This window comes from Chiloscyllium plagiosum, chromosome 18 (assembly GCF_004010195.1).
Source record: "Chiloscyllium plagiosum isolate BGI_BamShark_2017 chromosome 18, ASM401019v2, whole genome shotgun sequence".
In the NCBI taxonomy this organism is placed as follows: domain Eukaryota; kingdom Metazoa; phylum Chordata; class Chondrichthyes; order Orectolobiformes; family Hemiscylliidae; genus Chiloscyllium; species Chiloscyllium plagiosum.
Window position 1 is genome coordinate 48215533 of NC_057727.1, and position 26710 is coordinate 48242242.

A 26710-nucleotide genomic window follows, 5' to 3' on the forward strand; every position below is an offset into this window, starting at 1 on the left:
CCGCCCTCTTCTATTTAACAAGGGATTCCAATTCCTTATTAAACCACGGCTCCCTCGCACGACCCTTTCCTTCCTGCCTGACAGGTACATAATTATCAAGGACACTCAATAGTTGCCCCTTGAACAAGTTCCACATATCATTTACACTCTTGTCTTGGAGTCTACTTTTCCAAGCCACACATCCTAAGTCATGCCTCACCGCATCATAATTTCCCTTACCCCAGCTATAATTCTTGCCCTGTAGTACACACTTATCCCTCTCCATCACGAGAGTAAAAATCACCGAATTATGGTCACTATCCCCAAAGTGCTCACCTACCTCTAATTCTAACACCTGGCCTGGTTCGTTACCCAGAACCAAATCCAGTATGGCCTCACCTCTTGTTGGCCTGTCTACATATTGTGTCAGGAAACTCTCCTGCACACATTGAACAAACACTGACCCATCTAACGAACTTGAGCTATAGCTTTCCCAATCAATATCAGGAAAGTTAAAGTCCCCCATAACAACCAATAAAACTTTGTCAGGGTATTTATACTGTCTAGACCCAACCAAACACAAACATTATGTTTTGGAAACACTGTGGTTTCAAGAACTGCTGACATCTGAAATTTAACATTCTTTGTCATGATGTTGTGTGAAAGGCTCACAATACAGGAAATAACAAAAGTAAGGCTCAAAAATCTAACAACTATTAAATTCACTTCTGATTCTACATTCTACATTTCCAAGAAAACGTAAGTAAATAAGTGGAAAAGATTTTTTTAATCCACTTTAATGAACTCTGAAAGGGATCTACATGTGTGTATATTTTTATCAATATCACTTCAACAATAAAGCTTCAATGACCGTATGGCTGCATTTTAAAAATCTATTAATATCTAATTTTCCTGATACTGAGCTTCAACCAAGCTGTATTCAATACTATTTTTATTTCTTTCTCTGTCCAGAGCATCCAAATATGAAGGAGAAAGCTGAAGTTAAGCATCTCTCGTCAGATGTACCCCTATCAAGGGAACATATGGTTGTGATTGCGAGTACAATACTTTATGTAACATATTCACAGATGCCACAGGGGATACATACAAACATTCAGGTGAACCACAGGTGAAGTCTTCATTGATTCATGTTCTAAAAGTCATGTGCTGTTTCACAAAATGAACCAATATCACAAGAACACAACTTGCATTAATATAGTTGTTCTATGCAGGAGCTTTACCCAACAAAAACTTAGTGAGTCACATTGATAGATATTAACACAGATGATCATGGGCTCAGTTAAAGAAGTGGATTTCATAGAGAGATTTAAAAGAGAAGTGAAAGGTAGAGAGGTCGAGGTTTAGGCAAGAAATTTTATTGCTTAAGGCCACTGAAGCTGAAGGCATGGCTATGAATGGTGGACACATACAGGCTTTTGAACACAAATATAAAAGAGATTTAAAACAATTGAGGCACTGTCATGCTAAGGTTTATTAAGGACGCAACGTGCGAGGAGAACTTTGGTAGTTGAGACTGGTGGCTACTGGGGTATGGATGAGGGTTTTAGCAACAGATAACAATATTGCTTATCACCTCTCTTGCTTCAAGTCAGAGTATCGAGTTAGAACATCGAGTCAGAACCATAAATAAAATCCAGACAAATGAACTCTATTGTGTGCCTTTCACACAACAAAGTGCCTCAGTTAAGTAATGACTATTGCAGCGTAATCACAGCTGTAATGTGGAGTGATTCATCAGCTAATTTTGACAGTGACATGAAATCATATTTATAAAGTATCCCAAATGACTTTATAGAGCCATTACAAAATAAAATATGACATTAAGTTACTTAAGTAGACATTGAGTCAGATGACCAGAAGTTTAGGTAAAGGGTACCATTATGAGGGGTACCTAAAAGGAAGAAACCGAGGTAGGCAGGCATTGAGGTGGACGAAGGGTAATCAGAAACTTCAGACCTAGGCTGGGTGGGACATTTAAAATCAGGGATACACAAGATGGCGGAATTCCAGGTGTGCAGATATTTCTGGGTTGGAGACGATTACTACCCTAGAGGTGGAAGTAAATATGAGTGTGAGAGAGTGTGTGTGTGAGAGTGTCCGACTGTGTGTGTGATAGTGTGCGTGTGAGAGAGTGTGTGTGTGAGAGAGAGAGAGGGAGAGAGTGAGAGTGAGAGTGAGAGTGTGTGTGTGTGTGTGTGAGTGTGTGAGAGAGAGAGAGAGAGAGAGAGAGAGAGAGAGAGAGAGAGAAGTTGAAAGGATTTACAAACAGGACAAGAGTGTGAAAGTCAAGACATTAACTGCCAGTCAAGAAGTGTTGCTCAGCAAACAAAGGGACAATTGGGGAACTGGAACTTGTTGCAAGGTATGACACAGGCAACAAAATTTGCAGAGGGTAGTATTGGCCTACTGGCCACAAGTGTGTTGGCAAAGTCAAATAGTAGCATGTTAATCAGGTAATCTGGCTCAGTGCTTTAAGATGAAGGATAAGTATCGGTCTTGAATTGAAAGATCTAATTTTGTTTTATTTTTGAATAGTGCCACGGGATGCTTCAAGCCCATCTGAAAGAAAAAGGTGAGGCATCAGTTTAATTTTTTTTAGCTAAAAGGTGATATCACTGAAAGAATAACACAGCTTTTGAACATATGTTTAAATCTCAGGGATGGCACTCTATGGAGTCAAAAACAAGTTACCAGTGAGTCACGCAATAGAAAACCCTGTTTTATAAATCAATTTTATCTGAATCTCTCTCTGGCTCAGTTCTAATATATAGTACTGGAACAATATTTTCTGATTCTGACAGAATAAAACAAAATATCTCAGCGATGCAGATAGATTGGAAGCAAAATTGGTGGACAAGACAGTAATTGAACAGTGGGAGATCTTCAAAGAAGAGATGGTTCAGGTATGGAGCAGGCACATTCCTACAGGATGGAAAACAAAACACGTCCAAAACCAGAGCTCCCTGGATGACTAAAGATATAAAGGCTAAATTCAGACTGACAATTTTAAACTGTTTTTAAATCATTTTTCAAGAATGAATAAGATAGGGTCAAACAGTGCATCAGAATACCTTATAAAAATGTTGAAAATATACAGCCAGTCAGGAATCAGTAGAAACAAAGAGAACTAACACTTAAATTGATGATCTTATGAAGGGTCAAAAAAATTGACTATAAGCCCCCTAACAGTTGCTGTTCTTTAGGATGGCGAATACATCAGAAGATAATGAGAATGTGTAAAAATGGCAGTACATTAATCACAATGGATTTTAATTTTCTTATAGACTGGGGAAATCAATTCAGTAGAGGTAGCCATGAGGACAAATTCATAAAGTGCATTCAGAACAGTTTCCTGCATCAAAACGATGTGGATCTAACCCGGGGATCAGTCTATTTTAGATCTGGCAATTTGATCAATAAATGATCTCAGAATCAAAGATCCCCTTTAGAACAGTAACTATAACACTGCAGAGTTGGCTGGAGTGGACTGGGAAAGGGGTTTGGCAAAATGTAGGGTTTTATTTCAAAGGGAATGGAGTACAAAAGTCGGGTGGTCTTGCTAAAACTATACAGGACACTGATCAGACCACAGCTTGATTACTGAAGTAGTTCTGGTTTCCTCATCTAAGGAAAGACAACCAGACATTGGGAGGCAATCAGACAAAAGTTCACGAAGTTGATCCCCCAAGCATGGATGGATTTTATGAGGAAAGGCCGAGTAGGTTGGGCTTGTACTCATTGGAGTTTAGGAGAATATGAGGAGACCTTATTGAAACATGCAAGATTCTGAGGGGCGAGACAGAGTAGGTGTGGAATGTGTACTTCCTCTTATGTTTAGGACCAATGAGTTTACACCCGAAATAAGGAGTTAAATGAGATGAGGAGGAATTTATTTCTCTCAGAGGATAGTGAATCTGTGGCATTATTTACCACAGAGGTCTGTAGAGGCTGGTCTGTTAATATACTCAAGGCAGACATAGGCACATTAGAGTGGTGCTAGAAAAGTACAGCAGGTCAGGCAGCATCCGAGGAGCAGGAAAATCGATGTTTCGGGCAGGAGCCCTTCCTGCCTGAAACATCGATTTTCCTGCTTCTCAGATGCTGCCTGACTTGCTGTGCTTTTCCAGCTCCACTCTAATCTTGTCTCTGATCTCCAGCATCTGCAGTCCTCATTTTCACCTAGACATAGGCGGATGTTGAGTCATTGAGAGAACCAAAGGTTTATGGGGAAAGACAGAGAAATAAAGTTGAGGATTATCAAATTAGCCATGATCTCGTTGAATGGTGGAGTAAACTTGATGGATTGAATGGCTTACTTACGAATGATCTTATGCTGTCTGGATTTAACTTGACACTTAAAGATTTTGGAATTAATCTGGAATATGCTCAGTTCAATCATCTTACAATGTAGTTGAAAGTAAATGCTTATAGAAAAGAAATTTGACAAGTAACTGTTTCAAAATCCAAGTTGCAAATCTTTAACACATCGCTTAAAAACTGGAAATTCATATATATGAAACTAAATTGTCAACATATGTTCAGCAACCACCAGCTGCAGGAAATTTTAAGATTTTTGATGAGTAAGGATCTTTGTGCCGAGTACAATCCACTGCTGTATTAGATAAACTCACCTTTCTTTTCATTAAGGCGGAATTCAATTCAAATCTATATATAAATCTGGAATGCAACCCTGCAGTGTTTTCTGGTCTATCATGCATTTACCTTATAGATTGGAAAACATTAAATGACAAGTTCATGAAGTTAATCTCACATAGCATGGCAGATTGTACATTCAGCTTCAAATGCAGGAGATCTTGCCCCAAGTAAAATAAAATAGAAACAACAGTCTCAAACCAACACCATGCCTATCGTCTAATTAATCTAATCTCAGGCAATGCAATGTCAGATGAATCATGCTCTCTTACGAAAGAATGAGGAGCTAATGAATGTCCAAAAATGCTGGTCAGTTTTAAAGCAGCATGCAATACAACAACTTCTCTACTAATATAAAATAATGAAAAAAGTAAATTTAAAGCATTCTGACAGTCAAAGACCTTTTTGTGTTTTACTTCACCAGTTACAACTATACTGCAATTGGAATGAAATCAGACTAGTCAGAGCAGATTCATGTCAATATCCTCCAGCCTGCTGGTGAATGTAATATCTAAAATGAAATGCTTGACTTTGCAAACTTGACTTTCTTAGATGCAAATTAACTTGTCAACTTAAGCAGCAATGTGATTAGTTTTTCCATATGTGATTGCACCAATGTTACCAATGGTTCTATGGTTGTTTCAGCTAATGACAATGGAGGCAACATATCAGAAACTTAGTTAATTGAATCGTAAGGACAACACGGAACACAAAGAAATGCTAACAGAGAAAAGAAAATCGAATGCATCATAAAGTGAAACACATTGCTGAAATGATCCAGGTAAAATTTCTTGAATTGAACTGTTGAATGATTCTCTAGTGAAAAACTGAAGCAGTCGTATTTGATTATCTGAAAACATTTTTGCTACTGTACTGGCAACTGTAGTTATGGCAGTTATCATGAGAACGCATCTTTTAAAACCCAAAACCTATTTTAGGCTCCACAATGAGATAATAAATGCTAGTTCTGGCTTATATTGAAATGAACTAGTTCAATGACCTTTAGCACATGGATTTTTGCAAGTAAAGCTCAGAGCCTCTACTGATTTATGGCTAAAACAAAGTAAATAAATTTATTTTTGAACCAAAATAAAGTTAATGCATTTTGTTAAGGAGGGATAAATTGACTCCCTCTTTTCAACTTCCTTGGTTGTCCACAAAGAAGATTTGATTTTTTTAAGCAGGTTAAAATAGCCCACTCTAATTAATGCAGTTAACTCATTCACCAGAAATCTTAAGAATCCAATTATAAGGTTTTATACAGTGAAAGGAAAAGCATGATCTTCGTTGTTAACCCCAAGAAAAGTAATTATAGAGACACAACATCAAACACATAGACAAATAGAGGGAAAATGTTAAAAAGTGGATATTGCAGTGATTGTAATGAGATCAGCCAAGTGGACCTCATGGAATATGAGTTCCCTGACTGGGGTTGTTAGCCTGGTACAATCAGGGAGCCCTGGCTGACAGATATAAACAAGAGTACCAGAGGTTCTGTTTACTCTGAGAGCTGGCACTGAGTGACAAGGACAGTCCACTTATAAATGTGTTAACATCTCATGATTAGCTAATCTCATTTAATTTACATGCAGTTTGTAATTTTCCCACACTTTGGAGTGAAACCAGACAGGAACTATGATTGATAATCAAAATCAGGTAAGTGCTGGCTGCAAGTCGCTCAACATATCAAATTTGCTTCTTGACAGTGGCTACCCTCACCTTCCTTCTGTAGAGATTCACATCAGCAAAACACCAGCCTCACCACATCGTCAAGGCAATTTTGGAATTTAATTTTAATGTAATATCACTCTTCAATAACTTGGAGCTCACTGACACCTTCCATTGCAATGCTGCTGTCAGTCTGTACTGCACACTGGGTTAGGCACCCACCACAGGCCTCACAGCTTGCTTTCTGAGCACTCACACACTCTATGTCACTCGGATTCTCACAGCTTCTGACTTTTTTTTACTGCAGACAGAGACAGATGTCATGTTTGGCAGTAAAAAAGAGTTAAGGGTTAGTTAGGTGATTAAAAAAGGAGCAATCAGTGGAAATAGCTCAATTGACAGTGCATTACATTGAAGACTAAATGTCCCTGGTGCATGGTTAGTAAGATGATCGGTCCTTCATCAGTCAGGAAAAGTAACAAGTGCGTGAGTGAATTGGGAGTGTAGGAGGCAGGAAGGGTTAGGAGTTTGGGAGTATGGGATGTGAGAGAACCATCGGGGCAAGATGTGGCATGCGATATTGCTTGTGGTCAATCATGAGCCTTGGTGGAGGGGAGTATTGTGGCACAGAGAGTGAGTGTGGGTCTCACAGAGGACAGAAGGTAACTAAGCATCCTGCAGAACTGCTGTGCTTTGCTCCAGACCACAGGCAGGACAATGACCTAGTGGTTATTTTAACCAGTGCTTGACATAGTGCACTGTTTGTATTTAAACACTGTCTGTGACATGAATGGGATGACGTCCCGACAGCAGGACCTTGGCCATTTCAGAGCGCAAGACATTGCAGGGCAGATTCATGGAAATGTGTTGTGCACTTAATGTGGTGAGCAGAGGACAATCACCTAGGATTACGCACTCAAGCTCACAGAAAGAAACCCTCTCTGAAACTTCCTAAATTTGACACACTGTTGATTTTTGGGAGAATTTTGGTGTCAGCTGTCCATTTGTCTCAGGTGAGCCCTCTTGAAACAATAGCTAGAACAGATAATCACTATCCAGCCAAACAAAAACCCAGTAATTGACAATTTCACAGGTCAGTGATGTTGACTGAATCAAAAGTAGACAAGGCGAAGGGTCAGCGACCTTGTGTTTTTAGCAGTGGTACCCCTACCTCTGGGTTAGAAGGCCCAGGTTAGAGTCCCACCTAGTCCAGAGGTGTGTCATAACATTCCTACACAGGTTGATTACAAAATATCTAGACACAACAAAGAATATCCTCGTTGATTTGGTGGGAAAAGCCATTCAATTGTGTGCGATAGCACTTCTAGATTAAAAAAAAAGATACAAGAGCAATCAGCAGAAATAGCTCAGTTGAGAGTGTGTCAGTCTGAAGATATAATGGTTCCTGGTTCATTCCTGGGTTTTGGCAGAATATGTAGACACGGCAAAGCAATAGTAAGAAGCAGTGGAATATTTTTTTGGCAAACTGCTACAGGCTCGCGCAGTTAATTTTTAAAAAAAATGCAAAGTTGATTGCCACTTCAAACTTGATGTTTGATCGCAATTGAAAAGTGACTTAAATAATTTCAGGTTTATTTATTTGCTTGACTCAGGTTAGGGAGACAATAAATGCTTTCAATATGCAAGACAGTTCAGGGAATCATATGAATTGAACACAGCCTTGTTTAGCTGAATCTCTGTCCAAGATGACAAGTTAATGGTTTATCACATTTATTCTTTCGTACATGCTTACAATCTGTTTCTGGTCATTCTCACATTGAGAAGTCACATATTACAAGAGTAATTTGTCATTGCTAAGATGCCCCAGGCAGATGCAGACATTTACAAAAGCATGAGCTATAGCTGTACCAAGTGGGCCATTGGGACCTTAACATTGACCAGTCAGTGCACATGTCCTGTATAGCATCTTACTTGCTGTTTATTTTAATTGACTCATACCTCAATGGTCATTCAAAATCACTTTAACCCAAATGTGCCCTTTGCATTTAAGTTACAATGGCCACTAATGACCTTCTCTCCATCTCAAACACAGAAGTAAAACAATACAAACCACATTTAGAAGATGAGAAAATTCAATAATCCAATTACATTGCATCAAAGAAAGATTTATCATACTCTCAGCAATGTGGTCCATCACTTCTCTTAACATATTTAAATATACCAAGGTTTTTAGGTGAGTACATAACCAAATTAATAATGATTAAAAAATAATCTGTAACACTTGGTATTATTGGGTGTTCAATCTTCATTCACCAATTGCGTGCTATGCTTTCATTTAAATGAATTCTGCAAATTTATTGAAGCACAATTGAAGAAGTCATGTAAAACTACATCAGAAATGCATTTGTTTTGAGTTGTTGTTCCCCCTTATGTCTTAACATCACCTTGTAATAGTGCTTTGTTCAAACTGCTTTTTACATTCCTTAATGCCAGATGCAAATAAAATTCAATTATGTTTGTAAATAAAAATATAGACTACTTGTATATATGAAATGTGATTTCACTAATTAGCAACTGAAAGTGAAAATCAAATCTTAAAATTACAAAATTTGTCCTGACTCGAAACTGCTTGACTATCTTAATGCTTATAAATATGTCATATAGAATATTTTGACTCAACCCAAACAGGCATTTGATGACTGAGTCAGTTTGATACTGACAAAGCATTCCATTTCCGTCATAACTTTACAACTGAACCTTGCGAAATAAACACTTTCAAATATGAAAACCGAGGCTTATAATTTTCGTCCTCTCCAAACTTCATTTAATGCAAGTGCATTCATAAAATGCTGTTATTATGTTGACACAATGCTCTTCCAAGAAAAGAGGACAGAAGATAGGACAAAAAGAGAACAGCATGTGGCCCATTTATACTCAGCCCTCTAAAAAAATTTTGATAAAAAAAATGAAAATGAAAACATCTTTTGCCAGCTGACAGGATAGATAAAACTTCAGGTGCAATAAGGAATCATGCTGTGAAATGAATCCTACATTAGGCCAACACAGTCCACCATCTGTACATGTAAAATGTTGCACTCTGCCAATTAAAATAAAATATCCACAGGTCTGAGCGAATCACAAAATCTAACAGAAGCTTGGAATATATCAGCTTTTTTGTTATCAGTATAACTCATGGTAAGTCATTCTTGAGGAATTTAATACTATTGAAAATAGGTGAGAATCTTTGATTCATCATTGAGCAATCCAGAACAATAATACCAGTACTGCCCTCAAAGACTGAGCTCACTAAAGAAAGTTTTTTTTTGCCCTGGTCCATGCCAATTAATATATATAAGTTCTTTACTATGTCGCATGATGCCAACTCCAAAATATAAAATGTTCACATTTCCTGTACACTGGTTATCCCAAATACGGTGACAAGAATGAATAAAATTTGCAAAAATTGAAAAGCTCCCTTTAACAGCTTTCTTTGCCTATCAAATATCAGTAAGTCTTTCACAACATTTCCAAGTAAAACACTATACTTGGTGTAAAATATAGCAAACTAGATATTTGTATTAGAATTTAATACATGCATATAGGGATGCTTGGGACAAAAGATGACCATTAATGCGATACACATCAGTCAAGTGGACAGTGCTCGAAAAATTGGCCCTAGGGTAAGGCAGTAATGAACCAATCAGATATTTATAATGAGACATTTGTATCATCTCTCCAAAGTGAGATCCAAGACACTGAAGGAAGACAATTTTATAATTTAAAAATATAGCCTTTTCCCACAGGATTTTATTTTGTTAAATCCTTAACCACTGCTCGGAGTTCTTCCAAATTAGTGTTATCATGTGAGCTGTAGAGAATCTGATCAGATACTATTTGCTTTTCAACCATTTAAACTAATGGCAATAAAGCTAATCTTTACAAAAGCAATTTGCCAATTACAGGCAGATACTGAACAGTTCTAGATGTAGAAAAATGAATGCCATTGTCTTCTTTGACTAACAAACACAGAACGATGTTTGGTGGTACCCCTCAGAACAGAAAACTGTGGGCTTGAGGATCACACCAGACCTCTAGCAAATAATCCCAGCTGACACTTCAAGCTTAGTACAAAAGGAATGGAGATAACATCTTTCAAATGAAACATTAAACCAGGATTAAAGTACTGTTTTAAAAAAAAACAACAGTATAGATTTCCTTGTTCCCTGTTGAACCTTCATCCCTCAACCAATACCACTACAGATTGATCATCCTAATTGGTCATTTATTTCATTGCTGTTTGCAAATTTGCTACAAAGATGCTCAACATTTACAATACTGACCACACAGCACAAAACCTACTGGTGGGGTGTCAAGTGTTTTGTAACGTGCTAAGCTTGTGAAACTTGTGTATCCAAAAATATATTATCAGCAAAAGGCCAATAGGTCAGTAGTCTCTTGTCTGTTCATGGTGATTAATATCCTCCAAAAAGAAACACATGAAGACAAGAGCACTACATCACAGTTTTCATTTTATTAAGCAATTCGAAAGGCATGGTCGCCCTCCCCACCAGCCCACTTCATAAACTGAGTTGTCCAGATGTCAAAACATACAATAACATCAAAATTTTGAAGGTCCAAAATGCATATGATAGCTTTCTGAAATCAGTATTAAACACGAATGCCAGCTCGCAAAATGGACAAGAGTTAATCACCAACATTTTTTTCAGTTATTCAAATAGTATGTACATCTCTGACAAAGCCAGATTTTTTAACCATCCTTGATTGTCATTGACAAGGTGGGGGGGGGAATTCTTCTTCAACAACTACACACCTTGGTATTGCACGGTAATCCAAATGAAGTTAGGAGGGAAGCTAAATAAAGGGTTTTGACTCAGACAGTGAAGAAATCTAGTTATTGTTCCATATAATACGTGAAACATATGGAACAGGAACTTTTAGGTAGTGGATTTCTCTTGGATCTGCTGTCCTTACCCTTTTAGGTGGTAGAGACCATGGCTGTGGAAGGCACTTTTGTAGAAGGTTTGGCAAATTGGTACAGACACAGAATCACAATCATAGAAATATTACAATGAAAGTTGCAGCCATTCAGCCCATCTTGACTGCACTGGCTCATTAAATGATCATAATTACTTAGTGCCAATCTCCTACTTTTTCACCCACCCTTGTACTTTACTTTGATTCAAATAATTATCCAACGTCCTCTTGAATGTGACTTCTCCATCACTCCCACTGTATACAAATGGCAGGGGGAGTCTATATTCGGGGAGTGTGGGGGGGTTGGGGAGGGGTGGATGGAAGTCCAAACAAATGGGCAGCTTTGTCTGGATAGTTGAACTCATGTTGTTGGAGCTGCACACATCGAAGCAAATGAAGATTACCCCAACTCACTTCTAAAGTGTCTTATAGATGGACCAAGGGAAGATAATTAGACTTTCTTTTGTTGGAAATGGTTATTTCCCAGTACTTGTGTGGAATTAACTGCTACTTGGCAATTATCTGCACAAGCCTGAATGCTATGCAGTCTTGTATGCATGCATGGAGTACTGCACCATACCATGTGTTGAATATTGTACTGAACAGCGTGTAATCATCATGTCAAATAACTTAGTACTTACTTACTGTGTTGCTGTTAAGTGACTCAATAAGCAGCATATGGTACTGAGGCTGTGTTGAGAAGGCTTTCAGTACTTTGCTAAGCCAGCATGAACCACTTCATCAGCACTGATGAAACACTGGTACAGCACTCGCAGCATCCTGTTAAGTTACATTCCAATCAGTACCAATTGAACTGAACTGAATTTGAACGTGTACCATTCAACATGCCCAGAGCATTACATTCTTGGAGGCTAAACTGAATTATTTATACGGCAGAAAAGTTTTCCTAACAAAAATATGAAAATACCAGGTGGTCAGATTCAGAATAGATGGCGTGGCACAATTTCAGACCCAGGAAGTTTTTGTTATTTATTGGCCAGGAGGTTTATACCACACAATCGCGCAGTACAAGTATGAAGCACCTCCATGCGAAGCATTTGTGTGATAGCAAAGACACGATTTAGAATAAAGATTGGATATGGCAATATCAATGAACCCAGATCATTTCATAAGTCATAACAGTGAATATCTAGCAGCATGGATTTAAAATCAAATGGCAGTCTTGAAATTCTTCATCTATATCAATTTGTTTCCTAACCAGGATATGGGAAATTCTTTTTTCCTTTTCTCTTTTACACAAGTATCATTAATCCATGTGCATTCCACAACCATACACTAAGTGTACAACCCAAGCATACACCTGTTAATGTCTCCTCAAAAAATAGCAGACATACAACAGGTTTTAACTTACAACTCTTCCTCTTGAATATTCATTCCTCTGCCACACAGATGACAATTAACTGGGGTAAATGAGTGCCCAAGACATCAAGTCCAACTCTTTTCCTATATCGTGGGAAGATACCGAATAAGATGGCTATGATTATAGACTCACCATGTAGAGAGACAAATATCGGATATTACAACATATCACATTGGCTGCAATGCACTGCAGTACACTGTCTTGATGGTGGAACTACAAGTTATCAGTTGGTTACATGCTAACTGAAAAAAAGTAAAAATGACTGATTAAAATTGTAGAGAATAAAGTTGCCAGACAGAACAGAAATAGATTTTTGTACTTCTTCAAGGCTGTCTTGGCATATTAACATAACAAAGGATGCAAACGTTAAAAACATTACTCATAAGCAAGCACCGATTCAGAGACTTTAATGTTAAAATAGCATCTCTTCAGCCATTTTGTCCACTGTCATCAGCTGAAATCCGTAACAGAAACATGAAATATCTCATTGATGTTCTTTCCACTTGGATTAAAAACATATCTATTGTCTATTCAACATGTAGAATGCATGAGAAAAGTTCAAAACACACAAAAGGGAAAAATAATGTTAATTTTCCAAATGGACCATGTCTTTTAAACTGTTGACATTTGTATACAAACTTTGTCTGGTTGTCCAGTGATAGCAGACTAATAGGCAATGATCAACTTCACAGACCTGAAAACAGCGGCCACTTTGTTTAAAGTAAACCTCTACTTTAGCATTGAAACCTTGCTTTACAAACATAAATGCTTTATTTCTGATCATTTGTGTGCACATTATTAAAGTAAATATCAAAGCATTTGCATGGTGATTAAGCTTTTTGCCAAAATTCCAATAACAATAAGTGCACAAATGCAGGAAATCAGGAATTTTCTCATGTTGTGACGGTCTGCTGTAAATCTGGCAGATGAATGCCCAGTTCCCTGGATATGGAACATAGTGTGCCCACATTCTTGGGTCAAAGTTATAACAGCCAATTAGCAAACTCTGGGAAGACGTTTTTTTAGGTGGACATGCTTTCCATACTCGTGACGATGGGAAAAGCAACAAAACTTTTCAGTTTGTTTGTTCATGCAATGGGAGCATCTCTTGTTAGGCCAGCATCTGGTACCCATCCCTTATTGTCCACAGAGCAGTTACAAACACAATGGGTCTGTTGGCAAGTGTCAGCCAACCATCTACACCAATCAATAATGGTTCCATGGTCACCACTGAGTCAGTTTTTAAATTTCGATTTTAGTGAATTCAAATTTTACCATATCTGACAGTGGAATTCAGACTGAGGTTCAATGACATTCCCATTAAACCTGTGTCATGCCTTAATCTTCAAACAAAATTGAGTTTTTAAGCAACAGAGACATGAATGGTTAGGCATGGCTCACTAGCTTTCTACACTTGTAGAGACTACTTATAATAATGATTTAGCGCAATCCTTAAAATGTCAATTTGAGAGATTTATGTGGCCGATATCCTGTGGAACTACTCTATACCAGAATAAAGAATAAAAGGAAAGTAGATCCACTCAACTCCAAGATCATGCTGGACATCAAAGATAACCCTTCATTTACTTTGCTCCACCAGTCTTGCTCCACCCTTTACTTTGCTTAATCTATGCTCAAACATAAAGAGTGAGAAGTCAGGCTCCTTTGTCACGACAAAATCATCCTTTTGGTTGTATCACCTCCCTGCACCTTGTTATCTACTAGGATCTGGCAGTGATGCCCGACACTAAATGGAACTAGGGAACAGATAATGGTTAAATGCCAATCAAGGCGTAATGAAGTCAGAACTGCGTGTGTGTATATGAGGAACAAGTAATCAGTTTGTTGCAGTTTGCGGAGTGTGAATTAGAATTGAAACCCAGTATTAAAGTGTAGGACAAGGCTCTGGTATTTAACACATCCTGCCTATCATGCCCCCTTACCTTCCCTGACATTGGCACTTTCTTAACTTTCCCCTTTCCAACTTCATTTTGCCCATGAGACCCCTTTTTTTGGATTTCTTAGGCAATTCACAATAAACTGTTAACCACACAATTTCCCTTTCTGGCATCCATTGTATTAAAATCAGACATTGTTCTTTCTCTAAAAATACTAATCCCCATCCTTTCAAAACTGTTGGCATTACATGATTGCTTAATAAGTTAATAGAATGACTGAACATTTTCAATCCAGCTTTCCTTTCTATGTATACTGAACAAGTTGCCTCCCAACTCATCGCATCCCTAAGTTGTAAAAGCGCCTTGGAACATGTCTTGAATTCAGCATTTAGCTTTATATACCTAAGTTGTAGTGCTACAGGGTAGATGATAAACTTAAAGAAACTTACTTATAGTGGTCAAAATACATCATTACTGAAGCTATGTTGTCAAACATTCTTCTGTATTTAAGAATTATTTAAGAAACAAATTAGAAATTCAAAAGCAAGTAACCTAAATAAAAGCCACCAAAATTAGGAGTCGATATTTTATTAGACATAGAAGACCATCGGTCTCTCGTGTCTTAACATCTACGGTTTTCTGATTCATCAACAACTTGCTTCATTCAGCAGTCACTGGTAAAAGATTCTTTAGAAATTTGATGTTGATAATAACTTAAAAAAAATTGCAACTCAGTAGACAAAGAAATAGCAATAAGCACAATGTGCCATTAAATTTGAGAAAACAAGTGATTATTTTTAGATTTGTTCTTTAAAATTCCACTCATCTATGCTGGTGTTTTTGAAATGGAACAATAGTGAGGAAAGAAAGATATGTATTGAATATTTGAAGGCACTCAAGCTGAAGTCTAACATGTTAGGAGACATCTGTGCTGCCTTCACGGTGAAAGAACAAGAGACCTGTCAAAGTGACTTGTGATCTCCTAGAGGAAAGTTAAACATGGATAGGTATGACTGGTGCATCACTACAGGGCACTATTAAGAGCCCCATCTGCAGCTGTCTTTGAATTTGCTATAATTGTGAGAAGCAGAAATGATTGCTGCTCATTACTACAGCCACATGGCTGGAAGGCTGCTATCACTGTGGTGGAGATACTGAACGAACATCACTTTAATGAGGTGTGCAATGGAAAACAGGTAGCTTCAATTCCTCAGAATATGGCCAGCTGTTGCCATAGAAACAATAGATTTGTTATTGTCTGTTACTGTGGCACTTCATTTTGAACATGTTTAGGGTTGTTTCAGAGCAAAACATCTTTGATGTCAGGATCCATAATTTGCTAAGGTTGCAATCTGTCCATTTACAGTGAGATACCAAAACTATGATACTGTAATAGAAAAAGACAAATGTTGGAAGATAATTCTATCTTCAAAATAGATTTTCTTATTAAAAAGGTTTGCACAAATTTCCTGCCCCATCCTTTACTGACAGAATACCAGCTGTACAGAACGGTTCTTTTCAACATTAATACAATACAATTATAACAAGAAATATTCTGTCTTTTTAAGTTCCTATCTCACCGGTAATGAACAATGATTATTAGATATATACACATCTCATCAAGAAGGTTGTATTCGTAATTTAGTCAAAACGTACTGGCAATGATGCCAAATTTATTGCTAATTCTGGAAAAATAAAATTTCAACTCACTTTCGATTTCAAACCTGTGCAGTCATCCATTCTTGGGACCAATCCAAATATACTGCAGCCCTGCTCTATCATGGTCCGTGGGGATCACATCTCAAGACTACATTATAACTGAGACTGTGTTGATTCAGATTTCAAATCTGTTTTAAATGTATGCTCGTGTATGCCATTTTCAGTCCAGTCAATTATTTTTCAGTGGCAGTGGTGTGAGAATTTTCCTTTTGTGCTTTAGTAGATCTGATTTCTCATTGATTATTGTATGGGCATCTGATGTAGGACAGATGGTTCTGTCCTATATGTGACCCTAATGCAGAGAAAAACATTGTATTTAATTGCAGCAGGAAAACCTCACTGGCTCAGTCACTTAATTAATCAGGAGGTAGCCATCTAAGCTAATTTAGCTAATTAATTATCAATTAATATCATTGCTTGGTTCATAAAAAACAGTTGTGAACATTAAATGCATTTATTAAATACATATTTCAGTACAATGTGAGACCTGAAATTAAAACATTTCACCAATTTTCATTTTCTCACGGTGTTTTCTTGGCAGTTCTTTCTTGCAGTGGTCTATCACTTGTGGAGCATTTAAATGGTTTAATGATTTTGAACATATCATGAACAAGACCACTGTGGAGTATAAAGCACCCTTCACCACCACCTTTGGACTTCAAGGTGTCCTCAGCACCACCTACCGTGTGGCCAAGTGTCCACAACTGCAATGTGATATGTGCTGGAAAGGAATGCTTTGCAAGGATTTTTTGTTTGCAAAGTGCTTCCAACGTTTGTTCTAACACTGTGCTTTGTCCGCGTATTTCAATTCCCTTCAAAACTAAAAGTCAGATAAAGCATTCAGTTCAGACATAGTCTCATAATTTTAAGGAGAAAGTGAGGTCTGCAGATGCTGGAGATCAGAGCTGGAAATGTGTTGCTGGAAAAGCGCAGCAGGTCAGACAGTATCCAGGGAACAGGAGAATCGTCGATTCTCCTGTTCCCTGGATGCTGTCTGACCTGCTGCACTTTTCCAGCAACACATTTCCAGCTCATAACTTTAATGCCATCACAGATTGGGGAATTTCCAGATGGAATTTCTGCAGTCTGGCAGACAATCGATGGAATTCCATTGTGTAAACAGCAATGGAACTACCTCCCTGGTGCAATTTTCCTCCCACAGCTTTTTCCCACAAGTGCTTCTTTGAAAGTAGCACGGTTACATGACCTGGCCATTCACATGCAGACAGACCAGCCACTCAATTCACTGTATTACTGCTCACGATGGCTCAGTGGTTAGCACTGCTGCCTCACAGCATCAGGGTCCCAGGTTCGATTCCAGCTTTGGGCAACTGTCTGTGTGGAGTTTGCACATTCTCCCCATGTCTGCATGGGTTTCCTCTGGGTGCTCCGGTTTCCTCCAACAATCCAAAGATGTGTAGGTTAGGTGAATTGGCCATGCTAAATTGCCCATCGTGTTTGGTGCATTAGTCAGAGGGAAAGGGGTCTGGATGGGTTACTCTTCGGAGGGTCGGTGTGGACTGGTTGGGGCGAAGGGCCTGTTTCCACACTGTAGGGAATCTAATCTAAACAGATTAAATTGAATACAGTGTTTTCTCAGACAATGTAACAATAACAGATGCATACTTCAAACCAATTAGAAGATTCAAATTAAATACCCTTTGTCCAAAATTTATCATAACACAGAATACCTTTACTTTGAATCCATTTGAATCAGTTTCAAGAAATATGCCCAATGATTGATGTCATGCCCTTGCAAAATGATTGAATGAGCAACTATGGAAAGGTTTCAAACAGTCAAAGTCACATGAGGAACAGATACATTTCTTTGGCAGATGAGTAAAAATGTTCTCTTTCTGAAAAGAAATACAGCACAAAAAAAATCTAACAGTTACCCACCATTTTTGAAAACATTCATATAATTTTCCAGTCATGTTAAATATTTTGTCAATTTGGAATGTCAATGTTTGCGTCTTGAAAGAAAAAAAAACACCTCATGCACTTCTCTAAATAAGCAAGTGTGAAAAAAAGAGGAAAAATATTTGCAAAAGTTTCATACGATCAATTACTTTCATAACAATTTAATCCATATTTCATTTCTGTGTTTAATGAGGCAATCAAAATATTAAATGGTCCAACTCAAAATGCAAACTTTATTTGATTACTGATTAAATCAGCTCAGGTCTATCATCTCCTCAACGTACAGATTATATTTATCACAAGTTCGAAATATCATTTGCAAAGGCCAAGCTAGTTACTTCTTCTGAATGCTAGGGCAAAGACTGTGACAACATGAGAAAATTAAGAGGCTGGCCATTCTGTGATCATTTATCTTCTGACTAATGACACTTCCCAACCTCTACAAAGGTGAGTGTAATGGAACACCCTTCACTTGTTGGATGAGTGCAGCTGCAACAACACTCCAGAAGTCTGTCATCATTCAGGACTGAGCAGTCCATTTGATTTATGCCCCACCTGATTTACATCCCACTCACCACCTTGAGTATTCTATCACTCCAGCACCAATAAACAGCAGCAGCAGTTTGTACCATCTACAAGATGCACTGCCACAATTTACCAAGGGTCCTTCAACTTACCTTCCAATCTCTTACAGTTTGGAAGAAGAAGAAGAAGAACAAAAGGTGCAATAATTCCCCTCCAATCCATTCACTATCCTGATTTGGAAATACATTATTGTTCCTTAATGGACGCTGGGTCAAAAAGCTGAATTTGCCTCCCTAGCAGTTCCGTCTACAGTACATAAACTACAATAGTTGAAGTGGGCAGCTCAACACCACCTTGCCAAATGAGAAATTTGTAATAAATGCTGACCTTGCCCACTTTTCACGAACAAAGAATGCATGTGGTGGGGGAATGGTGGAGATGGGTTGGAAAAGTTGGGATGCATCAAGACTGACACGACATTTCTTTTCCCCAAAAAGAATCGCAGATAATCATAATCCAACTTCTCATGTGAAATTTTGAGGCCTATCTTATGAAGATGTGGGTGTACTGTATCTTTAAGAGAGTTAGACGCTAGCACAGCACGAATTATTACCTCTCAATAAGGTAACAATGCAACGCTTGGTCAAATGGTAGATTAGCTGGGTTGCCTGGAAACAACAAAAGAGATTCAAATTAGGCTCCAAAAATACCAAATTCCAATCAAGTTTGAATTTAGTATATTGACAATCTTAAAAGCCAATGACACAATCCAATGGTTTGGCGGTATAAGACTGAAGACTAAACTGAACAGTTGGGAGGAGAGCTGCCAAGCCACCAGCATGTAAAGACTCCTGAAAAATAGCTTCCTTAAAGGTACCTTTATCAATCAGTAACCTGTGAAATAGAATCCCCAAGAAGAAGAAAAGAAGACAGTAAGACAGAGAAGAACTGAAAGCTGCCTTGTTTTGAGATAAGAAGTTTTGTGATTGTAAATCTTAATCAGGATTTTTATTTGATCACTATTGTAGAGAGGAAAGTAAAAGATAGGTTAGAGGAAAGAGTTGTATATAGTTGTTAGTTAATTATTCTCTGTTACATTTTAAGAAATACAGTTGTTAATTTTTGCTTTAAATAGTTCTTGGCCTCTCAAATTTTCACAGGTTACTGCACAGGTTAAATCTTTTCTGTGTTGTTGGTTTAAATTAAGCAGGAGGGTCGAGCCCGTGTCATAACACCTAACAAGGACATAATTGAATGTACTGTTCCAGCCTAGAACTAATTTGAAAAAGGCAGAGTAGGGGGCAGAAAGCTGGTCCACTTTTCTGTGCCAACTGCAAATTTCAATGGCAACAACTGCATTTGCGTGTCACCTTGTGGAAGGATTCTCCGCTGTGAAGTTGATGAGGTAGATGTGCCTTTTTCTAGTTTTAAAAAGTGTTCAGTGGTCCCCGCAATTTTGAGGTCGCCTCTCTCTCTCACACACATTTGCCACTTTCAATTCAGACACAGGAACTGCCATTGTTTTGTTCTAAAGCAAGGCTAGGAGAAAGTGAGGACTGCAAATGCTGGAGATCAGAGTCGACAAGAGATCAGGAATGAGGCTTGTGGGCCAGGGTGGCTGAGAGATAAATGGGAGGGGAGTGGGGTTGGGGGGAAGGTAGCAGGGAATGTGATAGGTAGATGAAGGTGGGGGTGAAAAAGGTCAGAGAGGATAGGTCTAAAGGAAGCCTGTCTGATCACGTTAAATTGGAGGTTAAGCACTCCATCTTGCAATGCCCTCTGAACATGCGACTGAAAATAATCACATTGGAACCTATTTGCAATGTGCAGCAGGGTCGGGTCCCAAATGTTGTCCTGACCCCAAAAGGAAAATCCAACCTCTGCAATCTCAGTTTTGCTGATATCTGGCAAAGTTATCTCAGTGCACTATTCACAGCTGATCGCATGCGAATAATTGTTTTTATTTATTCTTTCATAGGATGTCAGCTTCACTGGCAAGGCCAGCATGTATTACCCACCCCTTGAACTGACTGATTTACCATACCACTGTTAACAGCCAGCAGCAATAATGTGCGTCTGAAGTCACAGGTAGGTCAGACCAGGTAGGGACAACAGGTTTCTTTTCTTAAAAGGGAATGAGTGAATCAGATGGGGTATTTTTGTTTTTATAACAATTGATTATCATTTCAGGAACATCATTGTTGATGTAATATCAATGCCAGCTGCTGTGCTAAGATTTTGATTCATATTCCCAATGCATTACCCTTGGCATAATATTTGGAAAAGTCGACTGAATAGATAGTATTGGGATATTGAAGCAGCACAATGATTTCTTACACCGTCACAGTATCGAATTATCCTAGCATTTCCAACCCAAATTGTGATGAGAGAAACACTGGCAGACTTTTGACAGAAGGTACACCTCTGGCTCCCTCTGCTGGTTCAATTGCAATCCAACAAGCACAGCTGAAACCACTGTCTCATTTTGATCTCCTATCCTCCAGTTTGTGTCCTTGCAGTGAAACTGACCAGAGAGTGAAAACAGCTCATATTCAAAACCTGTTCACTAATACTGAAAGTCTGTCTCGGACTAAGTGTCCGACAAGTACTCAAGTCTGAGGCAAGTGCTGAAATATTAAGTTCACTTTTGTGTTAATTAATTTGAATTACTGGATGTTTACACTTTTTACTGTTAAATTGAAATTATTAGGAGCAGATCAGCAAAAAACTCCATGGCAATTAATGATCTGGCATTTGTTTTGTTTGAGGAAGGCCAGAAACTTCATGTGAAATCTGGTTGTACTGGATTCTGCATCATTTTCAGTTGCCCTTTGAAATCCACTGGGGACAGTTCGGGAAGATCTGGGAAGTCTTTCCGGTACATTCTATGGAAAACCTGTGACATTTTTTCCAAATAATGATGCATAAGCTGGCAAAGAGATGATTTATAACAAAAACCTGCTTTAAGTTGTCCACTTCAAATCATTTCATCTTCCTTTGGTTAGTACCTTGGAAAAGTCCTAGGTGGACCATATAGTGGTAGGAACAGGGCTGACGAAGAACCCTCACTGACGTAGTCAAGAAAACGATCCTGCAGTTTCCGATATGGTCGCTGCCTCATGGGCTTGAACTCCAGGATCTTTAAATCCTTGCATTTTACACATGCCTCATGTGGAAAGATACATGGAAATCACTCATAACATTGAAAATTAAAAGGCTGATGTTAAGCACAAAGGGGAAGGATTGAAGTGAAAAATGAAGCAGCAAAAGAAATAGCAAGGTGTAAGCAACCAGACAGCAAAGAGAGTTGAGGAAATGGCAACATGTAGTACAGCATGAGGAGCAGTGATAGCCCAATGCTCGAATTGTGGAGAACATAACTATGGGAATGCCAAGAATTAAATAAGGCTGTCGAGCGATTTGACATCTCGAACAACAGTTTTGAAATCATTTTGCTGTTTTTGAAATGTAATCATGGATATTACGTAGACAATGTGACATCAAATCTGCATACAGTAAGTTCCCATATTCAGCAATGAGACAAATGACCAATAGCCAGTTCATTAGGTTATGGTCGTATTAGTCGCAGGACATACATTGGTCATGGTATCAAAGAAATGCCCTGTTGTTTCTTTGAACATTTCATGCTCACTTCAAGGTGTGGACAGGATCTTGGATCATGTTTGCAGCCAAACTAAAACTTTACATAAAGTTTGTATGAATGATATTGGTTGGAAACATGAAGCAGGCCATAAATCTAGTCTGGACAGGAAGATTGTTCATCGATAAGCAAGATCTTCTGAAAATTACCAATAAAATGAATTAAGTTTTTAAAGCCTATCCAAAGAAGGCAATAGAAAAGAATCACTCTCATTCAAACATAATTTTGATTCTTCATGAATGTGCAATACCAAATAGATGAGTGAATTCTGCTTGCTTCACTGTGTACAATTCTTTATCCACAATCAATTGTACGTAATAAAACCGGTGATATATCAAAATATCTGATGCAGATTTCTGATCGCAGAAAACAACAAAAAAGAATGTTTTCCATCGTGAAATGTCACTAAAACAGAATATGTTGCAATTCTGAAATGGATTTGTGGAATCTCAATACTATGAAATGGCAGAGAATAAGGAAATCCAGAAGATGATTACTTCTTCCATTTTCTGACACCATAAATTTCTTCTGTTTATTGTGCTGGGTATAATCAATATTATGATCAGTATTGTGTAATTTAGTTCCTATTTTGCTGCCAGCTGCTGTCAACACACAAGGCAATGACCTATTGTTCTTAATGTGCAAAGTCTATATTGATGGATTCATGATCACAGCATAATCTCTCTGCAGGTTCATTATAGAATAATCAACAGTTGAAATTGGAAAAAGAATAAAATAGCCAGCATCTGGTAATAGATTGAAAAATAAATCGACAGCACCACTATGACAACTCTTAACACCACAGATAACAACTCATCTGAAACAATTTTTCCTTGTACTTTGCATTGTTGGTGATGATATGCATTAAAACAGGTGTACACTTAAAGCATACCTGCCTCTTCATAAGTCCTGATGAACGGCTTATGCCTAAAACATCGATTCTTCTGCTCCTCGGATGCTTCCTGACCTGCTGTGCTTTTCCAGCACTACATTCTCGACTGATCTCCAGCATCTGCAGTCCTCACTTTCTCCTACCTATCTCTTTACCCTTTTAAACTATACACAAATAGCACTCCTAATTTAATTTGTGATCATAAAAGTAGAAAAAAAATCTAATTATAGTCTCATTAAGCAGAGCTGTGAAGAACGTGTACAGGTTATGCACCAGAGTGAAGCAACGAAGCAAAACCTGTGATGTATCATGTTAAGGAATTTTCTGTCTCATAGCAGGGTAGCTGCAACTGTTGGCTAGTCCCTGGTCCAGCAGCAGGAGCAGCAGTTAGTTAGGACTATAGGGAGTAGATGAAGAAATCAGCTCTGACTAGCCCAGTCAGTAAAACACAACATAGTCAGCTATCAAAGACAAATACATTGAATAAATACGTTAAATACATCACAATAAAGTGTCTGCGATAGAGACATGTCGAGTCAACCAGCCACACCTCATTACTCAGCAGCAGGAAGGTCATAAACACCCTACATTTTGTGAGATTAAGTCTTCCCAGTCACACTTAGAGGACAAAAAGAAATGGATGCTTTTCTGTGCATTATTCACAGAATCATAGCATCGCTATAGTGCTGAAGAAGATCATTTGGTTTTCAAGCAAAGGTCAATCCACCTAGCCCGTACATGGCCAATTTACTTAACTTGTACATGGCCAATCCACCTAGCCTGTACATGGCCAATCATATATGGCTATTCTACCTAGCCCGTATATGGCTAATCCACCTAGCCAGTGCATGGCTAAACCACCTAGCCTGAACATGGCCAATCCACCTAGCCCGTACATGGCTAATCCACCTAGCCTGTACATGGCCAATCCACCTAGCTCGTATATGGCTAATCCACCTAGCCTGTACATGGCCAATCCACCTAGTTCATATATGGCTAATCTACCTAGCCTGTACATGGCCAATCCACCTAGCCCGTACATGGCTAATCCACCTAGCTCGTATATGGCTAATCTACCTAGCCTGTACACGGCCAATCCACCTAGCCTGTACATGGCCAATCCACCTAGTTCATATATGGCTAATCTACCTAGCCTGTACATGGCCAATCCACCTAGCCTGTATATGGCTAATCTACCTGGCCTGTACAAGGCCAGTCCACCGAGCCTATACAAGACCAATCTACCTAACCTGCGCATCCTTGCACTGTGGGATGAAACCAGAGCACTTTGCCGAAACCTCACATGGACGGGGTAGAATGTGCCTGCTCCACACAGACAATCACCTGAAAGTGGAATCGAACATGGGTCCCTGGCGCTATGAGGCAACAGTGCTAACCATTGAGCCATCGTGCCACCTTCAAGTTTGAAAATTCGACCCAAGTTTATTTTGTCAAGCACCCTGGCAATCCACATGCATTTTACCAAAGGCCAGTACCAGAAATGTGACACTTTGATTCAAATGTGGTCACTGCCACAAGATACACAACTTTCCTGGCTGCTTGCACACAGCCACGCCCACAAATAATCTTTGCATAACCAATAGGTAGCACTAGGATTTAGTTAAGATTCAAAGATGTAGATTGGTGCACTTTGTGTCTTCCACTGTGTCTCACACCTGCACACACACACCATGGGTGCTGGGGAAAAAAAATAAGCACTACCGCAGTTAGGTGGTAGTGTGGGGAAAAAAAAAGATTCAAAGATGTGCGACTTTACATTAAAGTGTTTGCATGCTTCATGGGAGTACATTAGCTTTGCAATTGGGTCACTATTATTTCCTACTTGATGCAACTGACGGGTTGATAGTTCTTCTTGTTTTTGTATGCATTTCATTCACTTTTGCACAACCGCCACTCTCTTTTTCACAATTAGTGGATGACAGCTCACTGTGAGCCTTGTAAATACATGGAAATTAACATGCAGAGGGAGTAACAGTGCAACTATGGCTGAGCAAATTATACAAAAGATTGCTGCTTAATGTAGAAACTGGATCTCATGATCCTCTCACTATCATTGTGAAACAGAATGATTACAATTTTTGAAATGTGATCAATTACAAATCATTTAGATAGTTTATTTCCTTCTCATTGAATACAATGAGTTAATGCTAAAGCAAATGCCACTGATTTAAATTAATCTCAATCCCTCCTGATAAAACAAAAGAATGAGAACATTTGAAAATCTAAATGGTTTCTCTCTGAGCTAAGTGTATTTTGATCAGTCAATCTTAGCATTCAATTCAGAACAAGTGTTCAATGCAGACTTCTTTTCACTTTATTTCCTAATCTAAGTTTTAGTCTCTACCTCTCAGTAAACCACATCAACAACTTGCAGCAAAAAGAACTTATTTCTATTATTTCCTTTCTCATCCTTCATATTTTATGGTTGGTATAATAGAAATGCCTCCACCCAGCAACACATTGAGCTTGTACTCACTGGAATTTAGAAGAGTGAGTTGGGGTTGGGGTTGGGGTTGGGGTTAGGGTTGGGGTGGGGCAGGGGGGAGGAATCTCACAGAAACATAAAATCCTGACGGCACTGGACAGTCTAGATGTGGGAAGAATGTTTCCAGTATTGGGCAAGTCCAGAACTATGGGTCACAGTCTAAGAATAAGGGGTAAATCCTTCAGGACTGAGATGAGGAAGTATTTTCTTCACTCAGAGTTGGGAACCTGTGGAATTCTCTACCACAGGAAGCTGTTGGGACCAGCTTTGTTGGGTATATTCAAGAGGCAGCTGGACATGGCCCTTGTGGCTGAAGGGATCAAGAGGTTATGGGGAGAAAGCAGGAGCTGCATAATTAGCCATGATCATACTGAAAGGAGGTGCAAGTTCTAAGGGCTGAATGGCCTACTCCCACACCTATTTTCTATGTTTCTAAATCAGTTGGAAATTATTTCCAGTAAAACACCACAGAAAGGGACATTTAATCTCTTTAAGACGTGGTTGTCTTCTCGGAGTACTGTTAAATGAGATGATACCTGTTGCTTATGTTTGACATGATTTCAAGGGTAGTATAATAGCAGTATTGGGCTTGAATGCTAGGTTTTAAACTTCTGCAATCTCAATGTAATTTAACTCAGTTTAAAAGCATCCTTCTGACAAGAATTGCCTTGAAGATAATTTCAATGGATAAATGGTCAAAATTTCCAAACTGTGACAGCAACCTTACCTACTTCAAGTTAAAACATGCCCACAGTAGTGTGATATTTAACAACTTTAGCGCATCAATGACGACTTAAAGTTCACAGTTTAAAGCTGGTTCTGAGAACTGGATGGAGGAGAGAATTAGAAAATTATACCCCAGTTTGGAAAGTCAAGCGAATGAAGGATCATGAAACAAAGTCTGGAACAAACGACTATTCAGAAACATCTG

At 38.5% G+C, this 26710-nt stretch overlaps 1 protein-coding gene across 5 annotated transcripts in view; it reads right to left on the minus strand.

Annotated features, from left to right (window-relative positions):
• pdzrn3b (PDZ domain containing RING finger 3b) overlaps positions 1-26710 on the minus strand; it is a 305300-nt gene that overhangs the window by 162473 nt on the left and 116117 nt on the right. Inside the window, exon 1 of one of the 5 annotated variants that reach the window (XM_043708363.1) lies at positions 16267-16549. The exons of the other annotated variants lie outside the window; for them this stretch is intronic. Within the exon in view, the coding sequence (XP_043564298.1) occupies positions 16267-16338 (72 nt within the window). The 5' untranslated portion in view covers positions 16339-16549. Of the gene's footprint in view, positions 1-16266; positions 16550-26710 lie in introns of those variants that run through there. 5 annotated transcript variants of the gene reach the window in all.